The sequence below is a fragment of the Schistocerca serialis genome, chromosome 6, assembly GCF_023864345.2.
Source record: "Schistocerca serialis cubense isolate TAMUIC-IGC-003099 chromosome 6, iqSchSeri2.2, whole genome shotgun sequence".
NCBI classification, from domain to species: domain Eukaryota; kingdom Metazoa; phylum Arthropoda; class Insecta; order Orthoptera; family Acrididae; genus Schistocerca; species Schistocerca serialis.
In genome coordinates, this window is record NC_064643.1 from 158,446,785 (window position 1) to 158,466,493 (window position 19,709).

General features: G+C 42.1%; 1 protein-coding gene across 1 annotated transcript in view; it reads left to right on the top strand.

Moving 5' to 3' along the window:
• The first annotated feature begins 290 nt into the window (after positions 1–290).
• Positions 291–19,709, top strand: part of LOC126484710 (A-kinase anchor protein 14-like) — a 101,210-nt gene continuing 81,791 nt past the window's right edge. The window contains exon 1 of the mRNA XM_050108306.1: positions 291–617. Coding sequence (XP_049964263.1) covers positions 291–617 — 327 coding nt within the window. The remainder of the gene's footprint in view (positions 618–19,709) is intronic.

A 19,709-nucleotide genomic window follows, 5' to 3' on the forward strand; every position in this document is an offset into this window, starting at 1 on the left:
GGCCTGCATCCTAGAAAATTCTGCAGGATCGAACGCGGATTCGAATCGTCGTCCGCCCGAACGCGGGTCCAGTGGGCCTCGTTCAGTAGGCCTGTTCGAGTAGTGTTCAGGTATTTCACTAGTAAACAGATAACCAGAAGTTCGTAATTAGATTGAATGTTCGCTCGCCAGTATATTGCGTCTATCTCTGACAGAGAAGTATAATTATCGCTGATGGCAAAGATAAACATAAAAGTTCGATCGGTTTTTGTAAGAAAAGCACAACGCTTCTTGCTCTTAGCCGCTTAAAAATGAACGACGTTTCAACTAACGGCAGTTATCAGAAAGATCCATATTGTTTAAGTGTAGAAGAAATCGCCAGAGATTTTATCGAAAATCTCTTGGAGTCGGCGGTCGAGGAAATTAGAAGACAGGGTGTCAACGTAGACTTTCGGAAGCACATTGTGACACCGAAATGCTTAGTGCAGTGGCCGTCCGTCAGTGACTTCACTCCCGATCTCGGCCTGCAGAAAGTCGACGAATATATTCGGAGCTGGCCGAAGAACGCTGAGATGATGTACTGCATCGACTACACGGGCTGCAGGAGAGACTCGCGAAGCGATTTTCACTTTTATGAGGTGCGTGTCTTTTTCTTTTCACATTCACAAGAATCCATAATTCTATGATGTGTTTTACACTGTTGTCTAATACTGTTGGGAGCACTGCTTTTTTTTAAAATTTCTTGTATAATGTGCTCCTCTCTTAAGCAAACATATGAGGATATGAGCTAAACATTTCAAGATCGCGTTTTGTGGCGTAAGTTATTGTTAAAACTATTGGTACAGGTTGTGATCTGTAAAGCATGTTGTTGAAATGGGGTCTTAAACTTCCAACATCGTCCTTTTACAGCAAAGGCAACATCTGGATGATTTGGAATCATTTGAAGGTTGCATTCTGCAAAGATCGAAATCCCGGCTCTTCCATTTTTATGGCGGAAGTATTGGATCATTATATTATCATTAATTTAGCTCTTCAGCGAAAGTTTGCATAAACGTTGATACTACACATAGTTTGACAATGCGTTACGGCAACTGGATTAGAACAATAGGCAGCCATTGAGAGGTGCGGTAACACAAAATTTGTTTCTGACTCCAAGAAATCTGACATGTTATGATTTCAGAATACATATTTTCAGTAGATCCCAAGGTGCCAGTTCCACTTAGATACGACAGATTATCTTGAATTGCAGCGAAGAAAGTGGCAAACAATGACATCTCCATGATACTCGCTACAGAGTCCATTTTTAAATACGAAAGAAAGTCGCAGATAGTGATTGGGCTGAGACTTACGGTGTGACATTAAACTGCTGTGAGATGGAATGAATGACAATACTATCACTTAAGTCTTACGTCATATTTCTCACTTTTCTCTGGCAACCGAAGGTGAAACTGTAGTTGGAACATGGTAGGCTAATGCCCCTCTCCCTCTCCCTCTCTCTCTGTCTCTCTCTCTGTGCTATATACAGGGTGTCCCAGCTATCTTGTCCACCCAAAATATCTCTGGAACAATAACAGCTATTGGAAAACGACTTTCACCGGTATCAATGTAGGGCTGGGGCCCATGAATGTACATATTTGGAAACATTCTAAAACGAAAGCAATCAATAGCATGACAAAGCCCCATTACATCCCGAGATATTAAGACGCGAAGTTGACGCTTGGAAGACCCGACATGCTCTGCTAGCGCACGTCCTGAGGCTCAGGCGTGAACCCCATACTGCCCGTATTCGCGATGTGATTGACATGCGTAATCACACTTCCATACTTATCAAGAGGTCCGAAACGAATAATACGGTCTGCTGCCATCCTACAGCATGGTGTTCACGCCCGAGCCTCAGGACGTGCGCTAGCAGCGCATGTCGGGTGTTTCAAGCGTCAGCTTCGCGTCTCAATATCTCGGGATGTAATGGGAACATTGCGATGCAATCAACGCCATTGTGTATGTGCTTTGTCATGCTATGGATTGCTGAAGAAAAGATATAGGAGATCCACTTAAAAAAACATAAGTTTGTGTTAAAAAACACATATGTTTTCGTTTTAGAATGTTTCCAAATATGTACATTCATGCGCCCCAGCCCTACATTGATACCGGTGAAAGTCGTTTTCCAATAGCTGTTATTGTTCCAAAGATATTTTGGGTGGACAAGATAGCTGGGACACCCTATATATATATATATATATATATATATATATATATATATATATATATATATATATGTGTGTGTGTGTGTGTGTGTGTGTGTGTGTGTGTGTGTGTGTGTGTGAGTGTGTGTGTGAATTTAAGGAGCTCAACAGTGGGATATTAGCACCTTTAGGAGGCTAATGTAAATTGCTGTGAGCAAACCAATAGATTGTTGCGCTCCTTATTTTCACATATTTACAGTAGCATGAGAAGAAGGTTAGATAGGAACCTCATATTTTACATTAATTTATTCCAAAGAAATGTTTCATCCCCCTGATCTTTTGTCATCTGCTACTTAAAACCAACTTCCTTGATGTCGTTATTCCGCGACATGAACACAAACGTAACGGCTCTGCAAACCACAATTACGTTTCACTTGCGATGAGAAAAAGTTTTGCTGGCTGATATCAATAATTTTTTGTAGGACAACTGGCTAACCCCAAGCATACAAAATTATTTTTATTTTGAACAGTTTTCACTTTACAAATTATTTTCTGTCTACAATATTTTAAAAATGAAGTTAAATAGATGTAACTTCACATGACACTTGACATGCTCGGCATGACTGATAGCGAAGAGGTGTGAGATCTATGTTTTAATGCATGTGTAATTTAGTGACATAATTTCACCCTGACTAGGTAATTTCAACTGGACACGTTGAATGAATGGACAGATCACACCTGTCTACAAGAAGGGCAATAGACGTGATACACAAAACTGACGCTTAATATCGTTGACATCCATATATAGCTAATACTTAGAAAGTGTTTTGAGTTCAAACGTAATGAGATATCTCGAGCAGAATGACGTTCTCCATGTCAGCCAGGACTAATTCACGCGAAACTCAACTCGCTCTCTTCTCTCATAACTTCCTGAAAGCCATGGATCAAAGCAATCAGGTAGATTCAGTATTTCTAGACTTCTATAGAGCGTTTGAATTAGTTACACATCAGCGCTTACTAACGAAAGTACGAACATATGCGGCATTAAATGATATTAGTGATTGGACTGAGGATTCATTGTTAGGGAGAACACTGTACGTTATCTTTGGTGGAAAATCACCGACAGATACAGTAGTACCTTTGGGCGTGCCCCGAGGAAGTGTCGGGAGACGCTTGTTTTTCACTTTTTAAGTTAGTTATCTAGCAGACAAAATTAGTAGTAACCTTAGATGTTTTTTGCAGATGATGCATTTATCTATAATAATGTACTATCTGGAACACGCTGCACAAAAATTGAGTCAGATTTTGGCTTGATTTCGAATAGGCACATTACTTGGCAACTTTCTTTAATAAAAGTTCAGATCCGTGAACCTGTGCATTTCACAAAAGGATAAACATAATATCCAAAGACTACAACGTCAATGATCACTGATGCTGACGCTTCATTGGTGAACTGTCCTTACTCGGCATGTTGAGCAGGGTAAGCATGAAGATACTGTAATTGCCGTTCCTGTGGGGAAGAAAAGAAAAATCTTACCCACAGATATTGCCCTTGGGTGATGTCGTGATCATATCCTGTGTCTTCAGCGAGAAAATTATTCTCGCAACGGATCAGTTCAACGTGTGGCCTGTGGTGTGGTTGGTGGTCCAGTTCACGGAAGACCCGGTTGTTGGATTGTCCCGTCTTCTAGTAGAAAGACCTCGCGATGATCTTGAATATATCCTGCATGAGCGGGATTCCTGTGTCTTCGTGCAGCAAAGGAGTGGAGTATTCCCTCGGAAGACGCAGAGCGGTCTTCAGAGCTCGGTTCTGGATGCTTTGCAGCGTTGCAATGAGCTAATCTGCGGCCTTTCCCCGCGTCACAGCTGCACATTCCAACATTGGTCGGACCAGAATTGTATTCCAACACTGGTCAGACCAGTGTTATCAAGGGGTGACAATTGGGATCAGTCAACTTATACAAACACGATAATTTAATCATTACTGGGAATGTGGAATGGAACAATCACATGGGGTCAGTCGCAGGTAAAGCAGGTGCAGAATTCAGTTAATTGAAAAAATACTATGGAATTCTAATCAATTTGCATAGCAGAGTTCGTAAAAAAAATCTCGTGTGACCCATCCTAGAATACTGCTCAAGTGTGTGGGACTCGCACCAAATCGGACTAGTCGGGAATACTGAACGTGTACAAAGGACAGAAGGAATTTTCACAGTTAGTTTGGCCCACGGCAAATCGTCACGGACATTCTCAAAAACATGAAATGGCACACCTTTAAAGATAGACATCAACTATTCTGCGAAAGCCTGCTTACAAGGCTCCTTGAAATGGTACCACGAGAGAGTTTCAGTAAGATCCTACAGATGCCTACTCTTTGGTCCCTTAGGGACCACGATCGCAGACTAGAATGATTACAGCATGCGCAAAGAAGTTTTAAGCTGACATTCTTCTAGTACTGCATCGGCGAATGGAACGGGAAGGAGCGCCAATTCGTGGTGCAGTGTGAAGTACAGAACTGTCGAAATAACGAATAAATGAAGGGTGCTTATTCAATCAACTTTTCCAATACTGAAATTTTAAACGAAAGAATAAGGATAACATTCCCTACTAGTCTTCAAAAGCCATGTCACTTTTGAATTAACCTCTAATGTTTTGCTTACTCTTGCCCATTCCACAAATACTGTACACTGAAAAGCCAAAGAAACTGGTGCCCCTGCCTAATATCGTTTAGGACCCCCGCGAGCACGAAGTGCCTCAGCATGATGTGGCATGGACTAATGTCTGAAGTAGTGCTGGGGGGAATTGATAACATGAATCTTGCAGGGCTGTCCATAAATCCGTAAAAGTACGAGGGCGTGGAGATCTCTTTTGAATAGCACGTTGTAGGGCATCCAAGATATACTCAATAATGTTCATGTCTGGAGAGTCTGGTGGCCAACAGAAGTGTTTAAACTCAGAAGAGCGTTCCTGGAGCCACTCTGTAGCAATACTGGACGTGTGGGGTGTCGCTGGAATTACTCAAGTCCTTTGGAATGTACAGTGGACATGAATGGATGTAGGTGATCAGCCAAGATGCTTACGTACACGTCACCTGTCAGAGTCGTATCTAGACGTATCAGGGGTTCCATATCATTCCAACTGCACACGCCCCAAACCATTACATAACGCTCACCAGCTTAAACAGTCCCCTGCTGACATGCAAGGTCCATGGATTCATGAGGTTGTCTCCACACCCGTACACGTCCATCCGCTCGATGCAATTTGAAACAAGACTTGTCCGACCAGGTAACATGTTTCCAGTCATCAACAGTCCAATGTCGGTGTTGACGGGCACAGACGAGGCGTAAAGTTTTGTGTCGATTGGGCCTTCGGCTCTGGAAGCCCAAATCGATGATGTTTCGTTGAATGGTTCGCACGCTGACACTTGCTGATGGCCCAGGATTGAAATCTGATGCAATTTGCGGAAGGGTTGCACTTCTATCACGCTGAACGATTCTCATCAGTTGTCGTTGGTCCCGTTCTTGCAGGATCATTTTTCCGGCCGCAGCGATGTCGAAGATTTGATGATTTTCCGGATTCCTGATATTCACAGTACACCCGTGAAATGGTCGTAAGGAAAACCTCGCAGATGCTGTGACCCATAGCTCGTGCGTCGACTATAACACCACCTTCAAACTCACTTAAGTCTTGATAACCTACCATTGTAGCAGCAGTAACCGATCTAACAACTACGCCAGGTACTCGTTGTCTTAAATAGGCGTTGCCGACCATAGCGCCTTATTCTGACAGTTTACGTATTTCTGTATTTGAATTCGAATGGCTATACCAGTTTCTTTGCGGCTTCAGTGTAACAACGCAGCAGATTCAGTGGGTCTGTCCCCTAATATTATTAATTATCCTTATGTCTCTCCCGACAACTATTCCACTTGATACCAGCTGGCAGTTTAAAACTGTGTGCCAGACCAAGTCTCAAACTTAGAAACTTTGCCTTTCGCGGCAAGTACTCAAAAGAGCACTTACTTCGGTATCCGTAAAAAGGTGGTGAGTGTAATCCGACTGCAAGAAAAAAGTTTCATATCAGCACACTCTCAGCTGCAGATTGAAAATTTCATTCTGGAAGCTATTCCTCTTTTTGATCTGTAGGAGGCTACTCCCCTGCACTTCAGTGATAGTTTGCTGTCCTATTATTATTACCTATCATTCCCATATAGGACTGTTCACTAGACTGGGTGGAGGAATCTCCTAGTGCTAGACTAATAGCGAAAACATCCCTTCTACGTCCAGCAATTAGTGACAAGACTGGTTAGAGCTACTCTCTAGTGCTTGATAAATGGCAATTACCTCTCCCCAACTCCCATGCTTTACAGCCATAGGAAAAAACAGATGAATTTTCTCGCTGATTTGGAATTTCCAGCCAATAGGAGGATGGGGACTTAGACTGCGCCAGTATTCTGGATCAGCCATTTTGGATTGTTACATTATAGTCAGAGTGTGCCAGTATTCCAAGGGTGATGAAATAAAGAGAGCACCCTACATCCTTCCACACCAGTGATATGCTAATTGAATTTTTATAAATAGAGAATGTGTTATTATTATTGTATCCTTCACAATGCAATGTAATTAGCATTTGAATTTACCACCGAATTTCGAATTTATCACAAAGTTTTGAATTTCCCATTAAGTTTTGTACTTCCAGTCATTGTTCCAGGTAGGGGCAGGGAGTGTAGGGGGAGTGAGTGGGGCCGCAGGGGATTTTCGAGAGGGAGGAGGGGTAATTAATTGATCCATTTAATTAAGTGTGCGACGTAACGCGCTCTTTTTCGCACGTCGACGGCTGTTCTGCAACATATATAGTCTACCTATCTCGATACTGCTGCAGATCTGCACACGTTAAGACCTGGCTGCAGCTACTTAAGAGATCTCAGAAAAGCAGCGTTGAAGAAACAGAGATTTCGTAACTACACATCGGAGGCCGCTATAAGTACAAAAAGTTGAAAATAGTCTTGTGAACTCTAAAGAATAAATCTGAAATGGGTTGCTGTTCAAATTTCTAAGTTCAAAGGTCCTTTTAAACTTGCATTAGGATTTTTTTATTGCTATTAAGCAAGATCATCAGCCCATATGTGTTCAAATCATTAAAGTTCCTGTTCACAGTCCTCGTCACACTCAAACAGCCAGAACTTTTCCTATCCAATTCCGAAACGTTTACGAGAGTGACACAGTCAATAAACTGCTATTTACTTTTGCACTCGGCATTCAGTGGTTGCCTTTGAATAAAGTTTTTGCTCGCCATAAATACTCAGTAAAAAAAAATTACTTACAAGGGAACCTCCCCATCGCACCCCCCTCACATTTAGTTACAAGTTGCCACAGTGGATAGGCCTTGAAAAACTGAACACAGATCAATTGAGAAAACAGGAAGAAGTTGTGTGGAACTGTGAAAAAAATAAGCAAAATATACAAACTGAGTAGTCCATGGGTCACATAGACAACATCATGGACTGTATGAGCTCCGGAGCGCCGTGGTCCCGTGGTAGCGTGAGCAGCAGCAGAACGAGAGGTCCGTGGTTCAAGTCTTCCTTCGAGTGAAAATTTTACTTTCTTTGTTTTTGCATAGTTATTATCTGTCCGTTCGTTCATTGACGTCTCTGTTCACTGTAATAAGTTTTGTGTCTGTGTTTTGCGACCGCATCGCAAAACCGTGCGATTAGTAAGACGAAAGGACGTACCTCTCCAATGGGAACCGAAAACATTTGATCGCAAGGTCATAGGTCAAGCGATTCCTCCACAGGAAAACACATCTGATATATTATATACGACACTGGTGACAGCATGTGCGTCACATGACAGGAATATGTTGTCGACCCACCTAACATGTACACTTGGCGAATGGGTAAAAAGATTCTTCTACCTTGCCCGATTTAGGTTTTCTTGTGGATGTGATAATCACTCCAAAGAAAGTGATGAAAACATAAGAGTTTGTCACATAAATTGAAAATAAAACATTTAACTTTTCTCTCGATGGGAAATTTGAACCAAGGACCTTTCGTTCCGCAGCTGCTCACGTTACCACGAGGCCACAGCGATCCTGCGCTACCAGTCTCCTTGATGTTGCCCATGTTCCCACGAACTACTCAGTTTGTATATTTTGCTTATTTTTTCACAGTTCCACACAACTTCTTCCTGTTTTCTCAATTGATCTGTGTTCAGTTTTTCAAGGCCTATCCACTGTGCCAACTTATAACTAAATCTGAGGGGGATGCGATGGGGAGGTTCCCTTGTTAGTACCGCCACGCTTTTAGTTCAAAGTTTACACACGCGATTTTCTCCAGAACAAAATATCTCTCGACTCTTAAAATTTCACAAATAGTTAATGGTGAACACCAGCTACCTTTATCACTGTACCGAAACGCTGAAGTCACTGTATCACTTCATTTTACACATAATGCATTCGGACACTTTCAGCATGACCGGCTCCTTCGAAAACTAGTCCACCTCTTTCTTCTTCTCTGTGCCTCTACAAGCACCTCTATCTCATGCGTTAGGTGGTAAACCGTCTCACTTCTTATTAGTTGTACAGAACTACGGCCAATCAGAACTGACTTTCAGGGCGCGGCTCGCGCCAAAATCTAGCAAGAACCAACCACTGCTCTCAGCTCATTGACGTCATTAAAAGAAGCAACTCAAAACGCTCTTGTTAAACAAAAAAATAAAATGAAATAAACTTTAAGCTGTAATTTACGTCTGGAATTTAACTATATAGTCGCGAACATTCTGGCTGTCTATTACATATTCAAACATGCTTGAACATCCGTCATCCAATAGTAGGGGAACCACTGGTGGATTCGTTCCCACAATACTAAGCTGGAACACTTGCAAGTTTCTATAGAGAATTACAAACTGAATATTTAATATTAGCGAATGTCCCACATACACTCAGACAAGTACTCTCTTTTACACTCACCCTAACACAAAACATAAATATCTACTTGAAATTCTTAAAGTTATTACTACACCAAAATTACGAAAGATTTTCTAGAATGAGAACTTTCCAAATTTCAATCTAAACACTGAAGGTGTTATCATATCTTTTCAAATAGTCACAGTTGGTGAACTACTAACATATATATATATTGATTTAGTTTTTTAAGTGTCAGATAATTCCTTTTTTACTGACTTTTCTTTTTATAACTTCCAAATTATGGCAGTTACTGACGTCAGATTTTGACAGATTGTTCCTTTACACGACAGAAGGTTATGTACCTAATATGAAGTTCCTCAGGCTATTTCTAGATCAGTTATTAATTTTTATAGTTCTAGACCCCCCCCCATGAACCGTAGGCCTTGCCGTTGGTGGGGAGGCTTGCGTGCCTCAATGATACAGATAGCAGTAACGTAGGTGCAACCACAACGGAGGGGTATCTGTTGAGAGGCCAGACAAACGTGTGGTTCCTGAAGAGGGGCAGCAACCTTTTTGTAGTTGCAGGGGCAACAGTCTGGATGATTGACTGATCTGGCACTGTAACACTAACCAAAGCGGCCTTGCTGTTTTGGTATGGCGAACGGCTAAAAGCAAGGGAAAACTACAGCCGTAATTTTTCCCGAGTGCATGCAGCTTTACTGTATGATTAAATGATGATGGCGTCCTCTTGGGTAAAATGTTCTGGATGTAAAATAGTCTCCCCCATTCGGATCTCCGGGCAGGGACTACTCAAGAGGACATCGTTATCAGAAGAAAGAAAACTGACATTCTCCAGATCGGAGCGTGGAATGTCAGATCCCTTAATCGGGCAGGTAGGTCAGAAAATTTAAAAAGGGAAATGGATAGGTTAAAGTTAGATATAGTGGGAATTAGTGAAGTTCGGTGGCAGGAGGAACAAGACTTTTGGTCAGGTGAATACATGGTTATAAATACAAAATCAAATAGGGGTAATGCAGGAGTAGGTTTAACAATGAATAAAAAAATAGGAGTGCGGGTAAGCCACTACAAACAGCATAGTGAACGCATTATTGTGGCCAAGATAGACACGAAGCAAACAGTAGGAAAAGGAAGAGAAGGTGAATATGGATTGGGGCTAAGAAATGAAAGAGGAAGCCGCCTGGTAGAATTTTGCACAGAGCATAACTTAATCATAGCTAACACTTGGTTCAAGAATCATGAAACAAGGTTGTATACATGGAAGAACCCTGGAGAAACTAAAAGTTTTCAGACAGATTATATAATGGTAAGACGGAGATTTAGGAACCAGATTTTAAATTGTAAGACATTTCCAGGGGCAGATGTGGACTCTGATCACAATCTATTGGTTATGAACTGTAGATTAAAACTGAAGAAACTGCAAAAAGGTGGGAATTTAAGGAGATGGGACCTGGATAAACTGAAAAAAACCAGAGGTTGTACAGAGTTTCAGGGAGAGCATAAGGGAACGGTTGACAGGAACGGGGGAAATAAATACAGTAGAAGAAGAATGGTTAGCTTTGAGGAATGAAATAGTGAAGGCAGAAGAGGAACAAGTAGGTAAAAAGACGAGGGCTAGTAGAAATCCTTGGGTAACAGAAGAAATATTGAATTTAATTGCTGAAAGGAGAAAATACAAAATGCAGCAAGTGAATCAGGCAAAAAGGAATACAAACGTCTCAAAAATGAGATCGACAGGAAGAACAAAATGGCTAAGCGGGGATGGCTAGAGAACAAATGTAAGGACGTAGAGGCTTATCTCACCAGGGGTAAGATAGATACTGCCTACAGGAAAATTAGAGAGACCTTTGGAGAAAAGAGAACCACTTGCATTAATATCAAAAATTCAGGTGGAAACCCAATTCTAAGCAAAGAAGTGAAAGCAGAAAGATGGAATGAGTATATAGAGGGTTTATACAGGGGTGATGTTCTTGAGGACAATATTATGGAAATGGAAGAGGAGGTAGATGAAGATGAAATGGGAGATATGATACTGCGTGAAGAGTTTGACAGAGCAATGAAAGACCTATGTCAAAACAAGGCCCTGGGAGTAGACGACATTCCATTAGAACTATTGACAGCCTTGGGAGAGCCAGTCATTACAAAACTCTGCCATCTGGTGAGCAAGATGTATGAGACAGGCGAAATTCCCTCAGACTTCAAGAAGAAAATAATAATTCCAATCCCAAAGAAAGCCGGTGTTGACATATGTAAAAATTACCGAACCATCAGTTTAATAAGTGACAGCTGCAAAACACTAACACGAATTCTTTACAGACGAATGGAAAAAAAACTGGTAGAAGCCGATCTCAGGGAAGATCAGTTAGGATTCCGTAGAAATGTTGGAACACATGAGGCAATACTGACCCTACGACTTATATTAGAAGAAAGATTAAGGAAAGGCAAACCTACATTTCTAGCATTTGTAGACATAAAGACAGCTTTTGACAATGTTGACTGGAATACTCTCTTTCAAATTCTGAAGGTGGCAGGGGTAAAATACAGGGAGCGAAAGGCTATTTACAATTTTTACAGAAACCAGATGGCAGTCAAGGGACATGAAAGGGAAGCAGTGGTTGGGAAGGGAGTGAGACAAGGTTGTAGCCTCTCCCCAATGTTATTCAATCAGTATGTTGAGCAAGCAGTAAAGGAAATGAAAGAAAACTTTGGAGTAGGTATTAAAATCCATGGAGAAGAAATAAAAACTTTGAGGTTCGCCGATGACATTGTAATTCTGTCAGAGACAGCAAAGGACTTGGAAGAGCAGTTGAATGGAATGGACAGTGTCTTGAAAGGAGGGTATAAGATGAACATCAACAAAAACAAAACGAGGATAATGGAATGTAGTCGAATTAAGTCGGGTGATGCTGTGGGAATTAGATTAGGAAATGAGACACTCAAAGTAGTAAAGGAGTTTTGCTATTTGGGGAGCAAAATAACTGATGATGGTCGAAGTAGAGAGGATATAAAATGTAGACTGGGAATGGGAAGGAAAGCGTTTCTGAAAGTATTTGTATGTAGTGTAGCCATGTATGGAAGTGAAACATGGACAATAAATAGTTTAGACAAGAAGAGAATAGAAGCTTTAGTAATGTGGTGCTACAGAAGAATGCTGAAGATTAGATGGGTAGATCACATAACTAATGAGGAGGTGTTGAAGAGGATTGGGGAGAAGAGAAGTTTGTGGCACAACTTGACTAGAAGAAGGGATCGATTGGTAGGACACCTTCTGAGGCATCAAGGGATCACCAATTTAGTATTGGAGAGCAGCGTGGAGGGTAAAAATCGTAGAGGGAGACCAAGAGATGAATACACTAAGCAGATTCAGAAGGATGTAAGTTGCAGTAGGTACTGGGAGATTAAGAAGCTTGCACAGGATAGAGTAGCATGGAGAGCTGCATCAAACCAGTCTCAGGACTGAAGACCACAACAACGACAACAACATAGTTCCAGAGAATGTAACTACTCTGTAAGCGCCTCTCTGCTACTTTCACACGCTGCAGTCATGCCATATGGTCGTGACGCACGTCTGCAAGACACAGCTTGCCCATTGCAGATTGCATAAGATTCTGACTGCTTACACTGGAGCCCACATACATTCATACAAGAAAGCTTTAGTAGACAAATTGGTGATAGCACCGCAGCTGCGATGCCTCAAGTGTTCAATTAATTTAATATCAAAAGTGTGCTCATTTTGGCAAGGGGCTGGGGGGAGGGCTGGAGATTTCCCAGGAGGGGAGAAAGTGGCTCAGAACTGAACTGAGAACTGGTGACGAGGGTTGCAGCCCTTTATCCAGAGAGGAAGGGGGGAAGGAGGAGGGGGATAGTTGGAGTGGATATGTTTCTCAGAAGGATGGGTTATTCCCAGGGGGTCATAAATCAATCCTGAGGTGGTCATAAACCACTTAGCAGAACAGTTGGTTGTCACAGATCAATCACCTGCCACAATTTAGGTAACACATCAATTTGATATCGAAAGTGTACCAGAATCTCTTTGCTCCACTACTGATGTCAGCAACCATGCTTGAATCTTTTTCAAGAAAATAGTGTAATTTCTGTGTACTTGTACTCTTGCACTCACTTTATCGTGTTATAATTATGCAGTAATGTAAAGTGATTGCTACTGCAGCGTATTGCACATGACGTAATAAAATCTGTGTTTTTCATTTAATATGAATTTTTTTTTTTTTTTTGGTCATCAGTCTACTGACTGGTTTGATGCGGCTCGCCACGAATTCCTTTCCTGTGCTAACCTCTTCATCTCAGAGTAACACTTGCAACCTACATCCTCAATTATTTGCTTGCCGTATTCCAATCCATGTCTTCCTCTACAGTTTTTGCCCTCTACAGCTCTCTCTAGTACCGTGGAAGTCATTCCCTCATGTCTTAGCAGATGTCCTATCATCCTGTCCCTTCTCCCTATCAGTGTTTTTCACATATTCCTTTCCTCTCCGATTCTGCATAGAACCTACTCATTCCTTACCTTATCTGTCCACCTAATTTTCAACATTCGTCTATAGCACCACATCTCAAATGCTTTGATTCTCTTCTGTTCCGGTTTTCCCACAGTCCATGTTTCACTACCATACAATGCTGTACTCCAGACGTACATCCTCAGAAATTTCTTCCTCAAATTAAGGCCGGTATTTGATATTAGTAGACATCTCTTGGCCAGAAATGCCTTTTTTGCCATAGCGAGTCTGCTTTTGATGTCCTCCTTGCTCCGTCTGTCATTGGTTATTTTACTGCCTAGGTAGCAGAATTCCATAACTTCATTGACTTCGTGACCATCAATCCTGATGTTAAGTTTCTCGCTGTTCTCATTTCTACTTTTTCTCATTACCTTCATCTTTCTCCGATTTACTCTCAGACCATACTGTGTACTCATTAGACTGTTCATTCCGTTCAGCAGATCATTTAATTTTTCTTCACTTTCACTCAGGATAGCAATGTCATCAGCGAATCGTATCATTGATATCCTTTCACCTTGTATTTTTATTCCACTCCTGAACCTTCCTTTTATTTCCATCATTGCTTCCTCGATGTACAGATTGAAGAGTAGGGGCGAAAGGCTACAGCCTTGTCTCACACCCTTCTTAATACGAGCACTTCGTTCTTGATCGTCCACTCTTATTATTCCCTCTTGGTTGTTGTACATATTGTATATGACCCGTCTCTCCTTGTAGCTTACCCCTACTTTTTTCAGAATCTCGAACAGCTTGCACCATTTTATATTGTCGAACGCTTTTTCCAGGTCGACAAATCCTATGAAAGTGTCTTGAGTTTTCTTTATCCTTGCTTCCATTATTAGCCGTAACATCAGAATTGCCTCTCTCGTCCCTTTACTTTTCCTAAAGCCAAACTGATAGTCACCTAGCGCATTCTCAATTTTCTTTTCCATTCTTCTGTATATTATTCTTGTAAGCAGCTTCGATGCATGAGCTGTTAAGCTGATTGTGCGATAATTCTCGGACATGTCAGCTCTTGCCGTCTACGCAATTGTGCGGATGATGCTTTTCCGAAAGTCAGATGGTATGTCGCCAGACTCATATGTTCTACACACCAACGTGAATAGTCGGTTTGTTGCCACTTCCCCCAATGATTTTAGAAATTCTGATGGAATGTTATCTATCCCTTCTGCCTTATTTGACCGTAAGTCCTCCAAAGCTCTTTTAAATTCCGATTCTAATACTGGATCCCCTATCTCTTCTAAATCGACTCCTTTTTCTTCTTCTATCACATCAGACAAATCTTCACCCTCATAGAGGCTTTCAATGTATTCTTTCCACCTATCTGCTGTCTCCTCTGCATTTAACAGTAGAATTCCCGTTGCACTCTTAATGTTACCACCGTTGCTTTTAATGTCACCAAAGGTTGTTTTGACTTTCCTGTATGCTGAGTCTGTCCTTCCGACAATCATATTCTTTTCGATGTCTTCACATTTTTCCTGCAGCCATTTCGTCTTAGCTTCCCTGCACTTCCTATTTATTTCATTCCTCAGCGCCTTGTATTTCTGTATTCCTGATTTTCCCGGAACATGTTTGTACTTCCTCCTTTCATCAATCAACTGCAGTATTTCTTCTGTTACCCATGGTTTCTTCGCAGCCACCTTCTTTGTACCTATGTTTTCCTTCCCAACTTCTGGGATGGCCCTTTTTAGAGATGTCCATTCCTCTTCAACTGTACTGCCTACTACGCTATTCCTTATTGCTGTATCTATAGCGTTAGAGAACTTTAAACGTATCTCGTCATTCCTTAGTACTTTCGTATCCCACTTCTTTGCGTATTGATTCTTCCTGACTAATGTCTTGAACTTCAGCCTACTCTTCATCACTACTATATTGTGATCTGAGTCTATATCTCCTCCTGGGTACGCCTTACAATCCAGTATTTGATTTCGGAATCTCTGTCTGACCATGATGTAATCTAATTGAAATCTTCCCGTATCTCCCGGCCTTTTCCAAGTATACCTCCTCCTCTTGTGATTCTTGAACAGGGTATTCGCTATTACTAGCTGAAACTTGTTACAGAACTCAATTAGTCTTTCTCCTCCTTCATTCCTTGTCCCAAGCCCATATTCTCCTGTAACCTTTTCTTCTACTCCTTCCCCTACAACTGCATTCCAGTCGCCCATGACTATTAGATTTTCGTCCCCCTTTACATACTGCATTACCCTTTCAGTATCCTCATACACTTTCTCTATCTGTTCATCTTTAGCTTGCGACGTCGACATGTATACCTGAACTATCGTTGTCGGTGTTGGTCTGCTGTCGATTCTGATTAGAACAACCCGGTCATTGAACTGTTCACAGTAACACACCCTCTGCCCTACCTTCCTATTCATAACGAATGCTACACCTGTTATACCATTTTCTGCTGCTGTTGCTATTACCCAATACTCATGTGACCAGAAATCCTTGTCTTCCTTCCACTTCACTTCACTGGCCCCTACTATATCTAGATTGAGCCTTTGCATTTCCCTTTTCAGATTTTCTAGTTTCCCTACCACGTTCAAGCTTCTGACATTCCACGCCACGACTCGTAGAACGTTATCCTTTCGTTGATTATTCAATCTTTTTCTCATGGTAACCTCCCCCTTGGCAGTCCCCTCCCGGAGATCCGAATGGGGGACTATTCCGGAATCTTTTGCCAATGGAGAGATCATCATGCCACTTCTTCAATTACAGGCCACATGTCCTGTGGATACACGTTACGTGTCTTTAATGCAGTGGTTTCCATTGCCTTCTGCATCCTCATGTCGTTGATCATTGCTGATTCTTCCGCCTTTAGGGGCAATTTCCCACCCCTAGGACAAGAGACTGCCCTGAACCTCTATCCGCTCCTCCGCCCTCTTTGACAAGGCCGTTGGCAGAATGAGGCTGACTTCTTATGCCGGAAGTCTTCGGCCGCCAATGCTGATTATTTATCAAAATTTAGGCAGTGGCGGGGATCGAACCCGGGACCAAAGACGTTTTTTTTTTTAGACGCTACCCCTCTTTTTTTTTTTTTTTTTTTTTTTTTTTTTTTTATCGACCGAGGCTCGAACTCGGGACCTTTGCCTTTCGCGGGCAAGTGCTCTACCAACCTTTTTTTTTTTTTTTTTTTTTTTTTTTTTTTTTTTTTTTTTTTTGCAGACGCTCTATCCATCCTTTTTTTTTTTACCATATGCGCCAATTTGTAATAAGAATAGAATGAACAAAGTGTATATCATTGCTAGGCTGCCGTAGCGCAATATAAGAAATGAAAAGTATTCTTGAGGTTTTTTTTTTTTTTTTTTTTTTTTTTTTTGGGGGGGGGGCCAAGTAGTAAACAGAATTTTTTTTATGGTGCACAAAAGACTATCACATCATCATTGAAGGAAGGTTGCTCTGCGAGAGAACGGAAATGTGAAAGCGAAAAAGGGAAAGAAAAAATGCCTTCTGCATTGGTGAGCATCTGAATAGTATCGTAAAATTCCGACAAGTACTAAAGTCCCAGGAAGCAAATGGGATTCATACATGCAGGTCACTGGCAACCTCTGCGATCTGAAAGAGTGTATTTGAAGCATTTAACCATTAATTATGATGTTCAGCATATTTCCAAATATCCTCCTGTAGTCACAGTGTTGTCTCATTTTAAAGTGTTCAATTTCTATGTAAGAATAATAGTCGAGGAAAGTAGCATGCCTATTCTGCATAATAAACGATGCTGTGTGGCCCATGATCCACGTTGCAGCGTTGTTTTTTGCTCGTGGATATCTCAGTTTTTGTGGCTGAATGATCTCTAAAAGATCTACACCACAGGGCGTCGTACGGTCTATCACCGACAATCGTTGACGAAGAAATGTAGTAATTTCTTCTGCATGTCCGCACGTGAACCTATGAAGAAGCGTATCGACCCTTCCGCATGTGTCACAGTTGGGCGTTGGATGAAGGCCAATTTTATGTAGCTTTTCATTCGTTGCTACTTTATCGTTGACTGTTAGATACCAGTCGGCTATGACGCGTGACGGTAACACGTCGCTGTGCACATTCCGCCATACTATACTCCAATGTGTATGTGGATGTTTTTCTTCGAAACGATTCCTGTGGTTTGTTGTCGTGAGAAGTCCATAAAGCTTCCTGTTCGTCAGGCTTCCGTTATCGACGATTTTGTGTCGAATGTAGCTCATTTCCATGTAGTACAGTCGCACATGTCGGTAAGAAAGTGGAATGCCGGCGATATTAACGGGTGGGTCAAGGCTATGAGGCTTCCACCGCTGAATGAGGTTTGTGATGATACTGGTCCTCCGGGTACGGAACTCCTTCCTGATGCGATTTAGGAGCAGGGTGACACATTTTTTGTGTACTTTAATGAGGTTAAGGCCACCTTTGAGCGAAGGTAAGGTTAAGGTATCGAATTGAACTTTGAAAATGTGCCCCCTAATAAGAAACCAACATAACGCTTGTTGTATACTCTTGGCTAGATGGTCGGAGATTGGAAGAATTTGCGCCAAATAAGTCATCTTGCTCGTAATGGCGATCTCGATGGTCTTAACTTTCTGTAGTATGTTCAAGTCACGGTCGGAGTGAAGTACCAAAGCAGCACGTAATTTATTAAGCATGTGTGACCAGTTCTTCGTCAGGAATTTGTCTGGTTTGGCCTCAAAAGTAACACCGAGGGTTGTGTGAGAATCCTTGACCTTGCACCAGGGAACATGGGATATGTCTCCGATACCGCCACCGATCTGCAAAGCTGTGGTTTTAGTTCTATTGAGTATTGCTCCTGAAAGAAACGTGAATGTTTGTAAAAGAGTTTCCGCTGACAGAAGTTGTTGCGATGATGACACAGTGACGCATACATCGTCAGCATACGCAATGCATGGGATAGTGACAGACTCGACGCTAAGTCCGATCCCGCTATGCGCCAAGTTGTTCAGGAGCGGCTCCACTGCAATGGCGAACAAAATCATTGACAGAGGACATCCTTGGCGGACGGATTGCTCAATGGAAACTTCTTGTGTAAAATGGCCATTAATGAGAATCCGTGAAGAGGCGTTTGTAGTAAGTTTGCGAATTAATTCTATGAGATGAAGTCCAAAACCTAGTTTCTTCATGCATTTAAAGAGGAAGTCATGACGTACACGGTCATAAGCCTTCTCAAAATCTAGAAAGATCAGAGCGCCCTGTCCTTGGGTTTCAGCATACGAACAGATGATGTCCCTCAAATCGCAGGCTGCTGAGATCGCACTTCGGCCTTGCACTGCACTGTACTGGTAACTGCCCAAAACCTTGTACATAACGGTTTGCATCCTTAGCTTAATCGATCTGGTGATGATTTTGAAATCGGCATTCAGGAGTGTGATGGGTCGCATGTTTTCGACCTTCCTGCTGTTCCCTTTTTTCGGTAAGGGCAGGATGATACCTTCCGTAAAGGCCTTGGGTATAACTTCCAGGTGCCAGAGTTCATTCGCTATCTCGAGAAGTGTCGGACCGAGGAGGTTCCAGTAACGCTGGTAAAACTCAGCGCTGAGACCGTCGGGTCCTGGTGACTTCCCTTTCTTTGCACTGTGGACCGCCAGTCGGATTTCGTCCTCTGTGAAAAGAGATTCCAGATTTGCAGTATCCTGTTGCGACAAGCGAAGCTCAAGGTCCTAAGAAAATCGTCGCACGAGTGTTCATCAACGGCTTGCTTCTTGTAAAGTTGACTATAATAGTCGTAGACGTGCGAGATGATGTCACGTTGCTTCGTGATGGCATTCTCAGCGTCATCAACGACGGCTTCAATCAACATGGCTTTACACCGTTTCGTCGTTCTCAGGATGTGGTACAGAGAGGCCCGTTCTTCGGCGGCAACGTCCTTGGGGTGGGCTCGCACGATGATGCCTTGCATTCGTTGGCGTTGTATCGCCGTGATTTTCGCTTTATATCGTTTGATCTTTACGTCGATATCGCCAGAAGGATTGTTAGCGCGACTGTACAGGTCTCTCAAACAGCGATAATAAAACTCAATAGTCTGTTTCTGCCAAAAGCTTTTTTGTCGGGCGTAACTCATGAGGGTGAGGCGTAAATTAGGCTTAGCACACTGAGTCCACCACTGGAGAGCGCTATCGTAACGACGTCGTTGCCGCT